Source organism: Trachymyrmex septentrionalis, unplaced genomic scaffold (genome assembly GCF_001594115.1).
Source record: "Trachymyrmex septentrionalis isolate Tsep2-gDNA-1 unplaced genomic scaffold, Tsep1.0 scaffold5, whole genome shotgun sequence".
Taxonomy (NCBI): Eukaryota; Metazoa; Arthropoda; class Insecta; order Hymenoptera; family Formicidae; genus Trachymyrmex; species Trachymyrmex septentrionalis.
In genome coordinates, this window is record NW_017305672.1 from 810911 (window position 1) to 821994 (window position 11084).

The window sequence follows — 11084 nt, forward strand, 5'->3', positions numbered from 1 at the left end:
CCAGCGCAGTAGCGCACGTTCCAGTTGTATAATATTATAGTTCAGTGGGCAACATCAGTGTTAGGCCTACCGCAGACAAAAGAAGGATGCTTATGGTCACAGTATACAGTAGCAACTCATCTAATTTTATGTTGGCCAAAATGGAGTGCGCAATTGCGCATGCATGAAATAAGTTGTCCCGTATCATTTTGTCCTTTATTGCTCTCTCTCTCTTTCTCTCTCTCTCTCTCTCTCTCTCTCTCTCTCTCTCTCTCTCTTTGAATAAGATTTTCAATGTATCATTTAAACATTTATCTTTCAACCATACATGATTCAGAGTAGAAATTTGAAGGAAAGTATTATGTGTATTGTCCATTTGATGAAATGTAGTGTAAGAAACCTCAAGAGACTGGTCTAATTCTTGTGAAAAAGTGAAAGTAACATAGGATTTCTTGTGAAAAGTAACATAGGAAACTGAGCAAAAAAGATTTCTTTTTATTTATTGTATTTTAAATTTATTTTTTGGATATATATATGTGTGTGTATATATATATATATATATTTATATATACATATTATATATATCAATGACTCGGACCGGACCAAAACTAAAATCGATAACCGGACCGTAACCGTTATTTTTGTTGGACCGAAATGTTGTGCAGGCTAATGGACTGAAACCGAAACCGGATCAAAAATGTTTTTCGCTTAGGTTTCAGTCCAATTTTTGGTTCGGATTTTTTAACATCTTCGATATGTACGATCGTTGACTATAGTCTACAGTCAGCAAACATATTATATAATACATATTCCTATGATGTAGTAATCATATATATCCCTACAGTCGAAAGAGAAAGGAATGCTCGCCTGTGGTTGGTCGGTTCTTGCAACACTTGTAAAAATGGATGAAGGCTCCTTAACTCCGATGACAGTCAATAAATAATTGTAAAAGGCACGAAAAAACTGAGAAATTTATCAAAATTTTTGCAATGCGCATGCGTAGCCTATTTTCATGTCACGTTTCTTTTGCCACTATTTACTGACTTAGAAGGAGTCAAGGAGAAAATAAGGATAGTCTTCGCCCATTTTTACAAGTGTTTTAAAGCAATTTCATTATTTGGTTTTACATAAATTCTCTTTATTTACAAATGTTATTTTAAAAATTAGAAAAAGATGAAGAGTAAGGGTTTTAGCAGAAAGGCTGACTTATAATCTTAAGATAGTATTTTATGATTCAGACTCAGTTCCACAATTTCATGGTTAATTCTTAACCGTGGTTTTATTCCTTATCCCTTTTCAATTCTAAAATTGGAAAGAAATAAAGAATAAGTCGAACCTCGGTTAAGAGTTAACCTTGAGTTGTGGAACTGGGCCTAAGTCTCATGTCTTTACTAACGCATAAGAACTGTCTTAAGATTATAAGTCAGCCTTCTGCTAAAGCCCTAAGTTGAACCGAGGTTAAAGTTAAACTGCATTGGTAGAAACGGGTCTTACACTGCTTAGTGCTTACATATCTCCAATTCAATATTGTCTTAAAATAAACATGAATTTCCTTAAATATGCAATTTATGCTTGTTGTATTACCTTTCTCTACAGTAGATAATCATATACCGTAACCGAAAAAAACTTAATTCCAAATGGTTATGATCACCGTTATCAGTAAAAGAAATCTCTTCGGACTTTTTCTGATTTCGGACTTTTTCGACCGGATTTGTAACCGGTAAAGATCGAAAGAGACCAAAACCGGTAAAAGGTTATCGGTAAAAGGACCGGAATCAGAACCGAAAATTGAGTACAGCCTCTGACCGTGACCGTAAATTTTATTTCGGTTCGATTTCTTGATATATATATAATTTTTCTATTATATCAGCTTTTTCATAACATTTTCATAGCATACGAGGTCTGTTCAAAAAGTATCGCGAATTTTGAATTTCCGCGGATTACGTATATTCGATTTTCGATTTTTTGTGGCGTTATGGTACTCATGTCTCTCACTTATGCCGACAAGTTCGGCTATTTTGAATGTTCAGTTAATTTTTGACAGCTGCTTTGCTTGCACGTGTTTTGGCTCGTCTTCGATTTTTGCCTATTCCAAAAAATGGATCAAAGAATCTGTATCAAATTTTGTGTGAAAAACAAAATTAAGTGCGCGGACGCATTCCGAATGTTGACTGTGGCATATGGTGAAGCTACCTTGGACCGAAGCAACGTTTATCGGTGGTACAAAATGTTCTCAGAGGGCCGAGAAGATGTGAACGACGAAGAGCGTGCCGGACGCCCGAGCACGTCAACAACAGACGAAAACATTGATGAAGTGAGACGCCCGAGCACATCAACAACAGACGGTCAATAAGGAATATTACCTGCAAGTTATGCGCAATTTGCGCGAAGCAATCCGCCAGAAACGCCCGGATTTGTGGAAGAACAAAAATTGGCTTTTGCACCATGATAACGCCCCTGCTCACACATCGTTGCTTGTGCGCGAATTTTTGACCAAAAACAACACACTAATGATGCCGCAGCCACCGTATTCCCCAGATCTGGCCCCCTGTGACTTTTTCTTGTTCCCGAAACTGAAGAGGCCCATGAAAGGACGACGCTACGCTACGATTGAGGAGATAAAGACGGCATCGAAGGAGGAGCTGAACAAGATCACAAAAAATAATTTTTTGAAGTGCTTCGAGGATTGGAAAAAACGTTGGCACAAGTGTATAATATCTGATGGGGATTACTTTGAAGGGGACAAAATAGATATTCATGAATAAATAAATAATTTTTGAAAAAACATAAAATTCGCGATACTTTTTGAACAGACCTCGTATATTTACAATTACATTAATATTTCTCTATATAAATATACATTTTTAAATTAATTTAATATTTTTCCTAATTTTTCTACATTTTTTTCTTTATTTTTCAATATATTTACAATTATCTTTTTATTTTTATTAATTTTCATAAAGTTTAGATTATTTTATTGTAGTAGTAGGTTTATTCGCGACGCATACTCTAATATGCTCCAACATGCTCCTATAATAGCTCTTACTCACTTCAACGCGTTGGTTGGTTGCGACGCGAATAAATCTAGTGAGATTTGTGAGGAGTTTTAACAGAGCGAAAAAAAGATGAAAAGAAAAAGAAGTTTAGATGGTAACCGTAGCAACGCTAGGTGACTCATTTATTTCTCGCATGCACATTCCATTTTGGCCAATACTGACATCAAAGGCCAATAGAGAGTTGCATTATTGTATATACTGTGCCATGGTATAGGAAGATTACTGATAGAGATGGAACTTCTGAAACTCATAAATTTATTTAGAGTGTGATGAAATATATCACCCAATATCAAATTTCACTTTTTTATCGGCAAAAAAAGTTGAAAAAAATCATTTAAGAATTTTAAGCTTGATCGTATGTGTGAATATATCAAATACGATAAAGAAAGCCAAGATCGATCAAAGTTGGATGTTTTAAATAATATATTATATATTCTTTTGTTAAATCAATTTATTTGCGCGCCGATAACTTTTGGTTTCAACACAATTTTGAAACGCTAATAATCCTTTCTAAATTAGACTAGAAAGAAAGAAAGAAAGTAAAAAACTTATTGAGAAAAATATTATCTCAGCCAGGATTCGAACCTGGAATCTCTCAACCGGATACGCCAGCTTTCTCCTTCCGTTCTTAATGTCTCGCTCGCTCTCTGCCTCTCTCGCCATTGCGTCGTCATTTCAAGTTTTCGGTAAAACTTCGGTAAAACATGATTTTTTTAACTTTCTTTACCGATAAAAAAGAAATTTGGTATTGAGCGATAGCCTTCATTATACGTAGGCTGTTGGAAAAGTTTCTGCAAACAATATGAAAAAAAAAAAACATATACAATTCGGTAAATGGCTTTATTGTTTTTCGAAGTATTCGCTTTTAAGATCGATACATTCTTGCATCTTACGCTCGAACCAATTTTCGAAGCATTTTTTTCACTCTAAATTGTAACCTCAGATATCAGTGTACGAAATGTTTCAACAGCTGCTTCAGGCGACTCAAATCGCTCACCACGCATCTTATTTTTAATGTTTTGGAACAAAAAGAAGTCATTAGGTGATAAAACAGGTGAATACGGACAATGAGTTATCAATTCGACATTACTGGATAAAAAATCAACGGTTTGACGTGCTGTGTGACAGCTGGCGTTGTCATGATGAAGGATGATGCGACGATTTCGGTTTGTTCTACGCAATTCATTTATAACTTCTGGCAAACAAATTGTTGTATACCAATCAGTATTTACAGTCCTTCGATCCTCTAAAGCCATGATTGTCACACGTCCAGTATAACCGAAGAAACAAGCAATCATTTGCTTGGCAGCACTGCGTGAACGAACAACTTTTGTTGGTTTCGGTTCATTTTGATATACTCAAACAGTGAATTGTTTACTTTCGGGCTCATACGAATAGATCCATGTTTCCCCAGTAACGATGTTATAGACCAAATTTGACCGACCTCGGTTGAATTTCTTGAGCATTTCTTTGCTTCATTTAACACGAGCCTGTTTTTGAGCTTTGGTTAAATTGTGTGGGATCCAACGACTGCAAAGTTTCCGTACGCTCAAGTGATCATGCAAAATCGTATGTATTGCTTTCATGTCAATGCCTAAAGATGCCTGAATCTCGCGGTATGTTATATGCCGGTCTCGCTCAATTATTTCACGCACAGCATCAATATTAGTGGCAACAACAGACGTGGATGGACGACCTTCACGGAATTCATCACTAAGAAAGGTACATCCACGCTGGAATTCGGCAAACCAATTATGAACAGTTCTATTGGATGGTGCTTCATCCCCAAAAGCCAAATGAAGTAGATCGATGCATTGTTTCGGAGTTAGATTACATTTGTAATCGTAAAAAATCATTGCCCGAAAATTTTCTCGCGAAATTTCCATTTTTTTACAAAATAACTTCTTTTAAAATACTATGCAAACAAAACTAGTTGGTTTGGCTACAAATTGTCAATTGAATTATAGGTTAAAAACGTCTAATTTTATTCTGATAGTAGCAGAACGTTGGCGCCACGGGAAGTATTAGATTGCAGAAACTTTTCTAGCAGCCTACGTACTCTAAATGAATTTATAGATTTTAGAGGTTTCATCTCTAAAGGTGCCTTTCATGCTGACGTTCATTTTCGGCGTCAAAATAAGTCTCGTGATAAAAATTGACGAATCCAGCGTCAATTTTAATTACGTGACCTATTTGGATGCTGAACATAAGCGTCAAGCGTCAGCATGAAAAGACATCTTAAGGCAAAAGTTCTTCTACTGTAGGCATCCTTCTTTCTGTTAGTATAACTACCCAGTCAGAAATGACAATGGAATCAACATCAAATCAATGTCGATTTGACATCGAAATTATCCAATTTGATGTCGATTCAACATTGATTCAATTATCATCTCTCACTGGATATAAAATGTAAACTTAAACTGATGAGCCAATCAGATTATTGCTTTAGATTTACGTAATCTAACAGAACTAGAAATAGCAGTGAATTTATCCGTAAGACGGATTTCAACCGGTTGAAATTTGCCTTATGGATAAGTTTATTGCTATTTCTATTTTCGTTAGATTATATAGATCTAAAGTAATATCCTGATTGGCTCATCGGCTTAAGTTTACGTCTTGTTATTACTGTTACAGAAATTTTGTCTGTGGTAGCTTTAAGGCTATGGCACACAAAAAACTTAAGGTTTAAAACTTAAGGTTCAATCAACACGTTGGATTGACTATTGCTTACGTTATGGCTTTGGTTATGCTCTTACGTTAGGCCTAGTCTATGATCAATCAGGAGACGTTGTCGTATGTTGTGCGCATGCGTACAACCTCGATTTTTACGTGTCGGTTGCCGGGTGTCGTTTGGGAGATGGTCAGATTTCATCTTTTACGACTAATGACATCCGACATGCGTCATCCGACTTGATTATAGACGAGATCTTTTGGACTCTATTGATTCTACTGTGATTGGTCAATGCGCTTACTGCTTATGTTCTACTTAAGTATTTTTGTGTGCCATGGCCCTTTGTCTACGTCTATCTGTATTCATTTTCTTTTTATGTATGCGTGCGACCTTGGACAGGTAGGACCGACAGTTTTCTATCTCTGGTAGGAGTGAATAAAGAGCCTCACAGGGAGAGACAGTACAACTGATTTTGGAGATTCCCAATTAGAAATTCCGACAGCACTATTCTATTTCTCAACTTTGGATCTTGAGCAAATGTTATCCTTCAGCAACATCCTTTTTTATTTGAGTTGATGCATCTGTGAGCACTACACCTGACAGGCATTTTATAATATGCACAAATCCTGATATCTGAAATGTAAATTCATAGTTTTATTTCATATATATATGTATAATAAAGGAAGATATATACTTCCAAGATTAATAATATGTATTACTTACAAAGACCTTATTAATTGTAAAATTAAGAAGGAAATTGCAGTACAAGGTGACAAGCGTATAACGATTTTTGCAGTCATCTAACTGATTTAACCTAAACGTCATATCATGGTTCTACAGAGCTTTGCCCATGTCCAATCCGAGGTTACCGGGTCACATAATGCAATTTGCCACTTTTTCCCTGTAAGGCTCTCTAGAAGTGAGGTATCGCCATCGAGCGCCGCGATGAGATTTAAACTTTTGGACGATGCTGCCGCGCAAGTACTACCTTAAGTCCCGATTGCACTAATATTACTTTGACTTTAAGCGAGATTTAAAACTCTGTCTGTCTCATTTTAAAGCCAAAAATGAGACAGAGACAAAGAGAGTTTTAAGCCTCGCTTAAAATCAAAGTAATATTGGTGCAATCAAATGTTAGAGATGTAATGAGCGTGGAAACACAGGAAATTGCTCGCTAAACAATCAGGAAAATAATGTAACCAATTATAGAGTAGGATTGAGTACTGCAGGTAATATGAGTACTCTTTATATTTTTGCAACGATTGATACTAGTTATGCGAATGTTGTAAAAAGACGCATCTGTCTTCGTGACATTTCAATATGTTGCGAAGTTTGAACTAAATTTATGTACTTCGGATATTTATCATATTAAGGTCCAATTCCACAACTCACAGTTAACTCTTAACCGAGGTTCAACTTATTTCCCATCTCTTTCTAGAATTGGAAAGAAACAATGAATGAAGTTAAACGGTTAAGAGTTAACCATGAGTTGTGGAACTGAGCCTAAATAAATGGGTATGTTATTTTTTTTATTTCTTACGTTTTTTTCCTAACTAGTATACATAAAGTTCCCAATCTGCATTGCAATAAGGTATTTTGTTCTGCGTGTTAATGTTTGTAAAGTAAACAATGGTTCGCATTCAGCAGGCTCAACTGATGCGGAGCAGATCTCAACGGAGCTCAACGTCTTCTCGACGAGTCCTAATGAAAAATATTAGGTGAAAAAGTGATTGAACCAACGGTTTTTGAGATATGGAACATTTAAACTGTATTATTAAAAATTTTCTAAGTCTGACGTCAAAAATTTTTTAAAAGTACTTGATTTGAGTTCTGAATAGTTCTCAACAAGTTCTGTCGAAAAGTATCGGGACTCAAAGCGATTGGATCAACGGTTTGCGAGATACGCTACATGATTGGGAATTTTAATGGTTTTGATTGGTAAAGGATAAATTATCGAAGCGTCAAATTGGCTAAATCTCGAATTTATTGTAACAATTCATTACACTCTCAAAACGGAGCACGTCATAATTCGCTCATGTCTCTAAGTCGACTCTGTCGATCTCACGTCTTCGCTTTCGGTCGCACATCTAGAAACACGAATGCCAAATATTATTTCGCTTAACCTTGTTTAAAAATTTGAAAGATTCTGTTATACGCTGCGAGTAACTATTTAAATGGTAAATTATTAAAGATTAAAATTGATCAGAGCACCGATTACATATATTTTAGTAAGCCCAATAACAACAGGCATTCCGAGACTGCTAAAAGAAATTTACGTGTTTACAAGGTAATTGTCATTTTTGCGACCAATGATCTGTATAGCCGTTTCTATTCTGTGAAAGTTTGAGTGTGATATGTGTGTCATGTGTGTATGTATGAGTGTGCGTATGTGTCGTTGTCTCGTGCCAACGAATTCCGTGAAGACGGAATATCTATGACGCGATTGCCATAATCATGAAGGGTCATCACAAATTTTTTGAAAGTACTGAATAGTCCTGATTGGAGTTCTGGACAGTTCTCCAGCTCTGTTGAAAAGTATTGGGCCTCAAAGCGATTGGACCAAACGAGATACGCTACATGGGAAGTCATCGAAAATTTTTTAAGAGTACTGAATAATTCCGATTGAAATTCTGCACAGTTCTCGACGAGTTCTGTCAGAAAGTACGAGTATAAGGTGACAAAGCGATTGGATAGCTATACATACATGGAGATATGCGCTTTTGCAACCAATTTTTCAAATTTTGTTTTAAGTACATATCTCATTTTTTATTGGGTCTATGTTTTGCCCAGAACTATTCGATCTCGAATTTCGATAAGAAGTTAGCACCCTATTTTTAAAAAATTGTTTAAAAATTGTTATTAAACGAATCTTGCGTTAAAAAATACGGAGAACTCTTCGTCTCGTTGAAAGGAAGCAGGAACTAATCAGAACTTGTATCTAAAAATTGATTTTTCGAAAACTTTTAACTTTTTTTTATTTAAAAAAAATTTGTTTTATATATCAGGAACTCTAGGTATTTACGAAATGAAGCTATTGGGACGTTCAGAACTATTCGATCTCGATTTTCGATAAAAAGTTTTTTAAAAATTATTAAAAAATAATTATTAAGCGGAACTCTTGTTATAAATTATATAGAACTTTTCGTCTCGTCAAAAGAGGAAACGGGAACTCTATTCAGAACTTTTGAGTACTACAATTGGGATGCTAACTTCACATATCACCTCAGAAATAATAAAAACTGAAAGGAATATAATATTATTTGCTCTGTTCTAATTTATGCAACTGTAACGAAGTCAAGTTTGCAATACAAAATGAACAAATACGTTTGTACGTGAAATTGTGAATACATAATACGAACGATGAAAGATATCGGCGTTCTGACGATTTGTGTCACGCAATCTGTCTGCCTTTCAGGTATGGTGGCCCGGATTCGTATCAGGTGACAGAAAAATTTAACATTGATTGGGGCACGTATCTTGTAACAAACAAAAGTATTATATATGCTGCCATCGACGGTCGCGGCTCCGGATTAATGGGTAATGACATGCTGTTCGCCGGATATCGACGTCTCGGCACTGTCGAAATTATTGATCAGATCAACGTTACCAGGTAAGCCTACTGTTGTAAAATAATTCTGATTATGAACTTTTATTTTCCAAAAAATTATTTAATATTGATTGGAAGTTAAAGTAATTAAATCTTCCGAATCAATTGTATTAAATAATAATTTTCTGTTTTCACATCGGAAGTTTCAAAGTGAAATTTACTTTTAATAAGTAAAACCTTGAATTCTAATAAGAAAACACAGAGAAATGTCTTTTTCTGATTCTGATGAGTTTTTAATATGTTATAGTCTAAACTAAAATAAGGAATACGTATTTTTTACGCTCACTTAGGTGTAATCGTTTGTGAAAAAGTGAATTAGTTTCTTTTGAAACGAATATCATTGAAATAAATTCGATACGAGATCGAAAAATTTTTTAAATAAAAGTCGAATAGTTTCAAGAGTACTTTATTAATAGTAAAAAAAATGTTCAATCATTGTTATAAAGTTCTCTTGGAACTATTTAACTTTTATGAAAACTTCGACAATATTATGTTGTTTCTTCCTGGGTAATAATATAAATCGGAGCGTATGTCGACCATAAAGGCAGAGTAACAGAAGTGTAAGTAAATGTTCAAAGCAGCATAGATTAGAACAATGAAATATAAATGAAGCATAAAACATTTATAAAGCGTTTTACTCTTTATTTACATTTCATTGTTCCATATGCTGCTTATACTTCTGCTACTCTCCCTTTACATTCGACTTACATTCCTTCTAGTCTTACGCTTTATTTTCGCAAGGGTTTGAAAAAAATAAACTGATTTTTGTCAAAGGAGAGTTTTATCTCTTAAAAGTGCATACAGATCCGTGTAAAAAAAATGTCTTTTATTTTATTCTAATCTAAAATATATCAAAGTTAACATCTCTCTGCATTTTTGTGTAAATAAATTTATTTTATTAAATGTCAGAAAAACGAATTCTCCGCTAAACCCGTTTAATGTATCTTCCTCAGTTTTTTTTTTAAGAAGGATCAAACTTAAATAGTAAGCATAGTCATATTTCCCCCCTCCCCACACACACACACACACGCGCGCGCTCGCATACACGCACGCATACATGCACACGCACACACACACGCGCACGCACACACACACACGCACGCGCGCGCGCACACACGCACGAGCACGCGCACACACGCACGAGCACGCGCACGCACACGCGCACGCACACGCGCACGCACACGCACGCACATAGAGTATAAAGCGCATATTACATTTACGCCACGTATACATAGAAGACGCATTATAACGTTAACCCAAAATTGCCTCTGACACCAGCCGCCGAGATAACTCTTGACGGTAATGTTAATGAATGAACGCAGATCATCGCAGGCAGAATCTGAGGCCAAACGCGCTCGTCCCCTAGAAGTGTTACGCGAACAAAGTTTTGCTTTAGGACAAACCTAATTACAGACGAAGCTTCAAAGTGACTTATCATGGCGCGATAGGAGTAATTTGCTAAGCCCTAAGTTAACTAATCTAAGTACGGTTCCCTCGACGCGTCCGAGGACCGTATTTAACGTTTAACGAAGTTCTTTTCACGGCGTAGGCACCTGAGAGAGATAGAATGGGAAAGAGAGAGTACCGCCGCCGCCGCGTTAACAAGAAGAAAATTGCTCGTACTTTTATCTGAATTTATTGGCTGACCTTCTCCACTGCTGTCGAGTGGCGGTTACGAAGAAGAGCTGCGTTCTCTTATTTCCATTTAGCTGCCAGGAGTAATTTATCCGACGGCGGGAAAAGAGAGTAAGAGAGAGTTGACGGGGGGGGG

At 36.0% G+C, this 11084-nt stretch overlaps 1 protein-coding gene across 4 annotated transcripts in view; it reads left to right on the forward strand.

The window, feature by feature from the left end:
- Positions 1-11084, forward strand: part of LOC108751578 (venom dipeptidyl peptidase 4) — a 794336-nt gene that overhangs the window by 745431 nt on the left and 37821 nt on the right. For all 4 annotated transcript variants that reach the window (XM_018491818.1, XM_018491819.1, XM_018491821.1 and 1 more), the window contains one exon: positions 9122-9316. In XM_018491818.1, coding sequence (XP_018347320.1) covers positions 9122-9316 — 195 coding nt within the window. The remainder of the gene's footprint in view (positions 1-9121; positions 9317-11084) is intronic.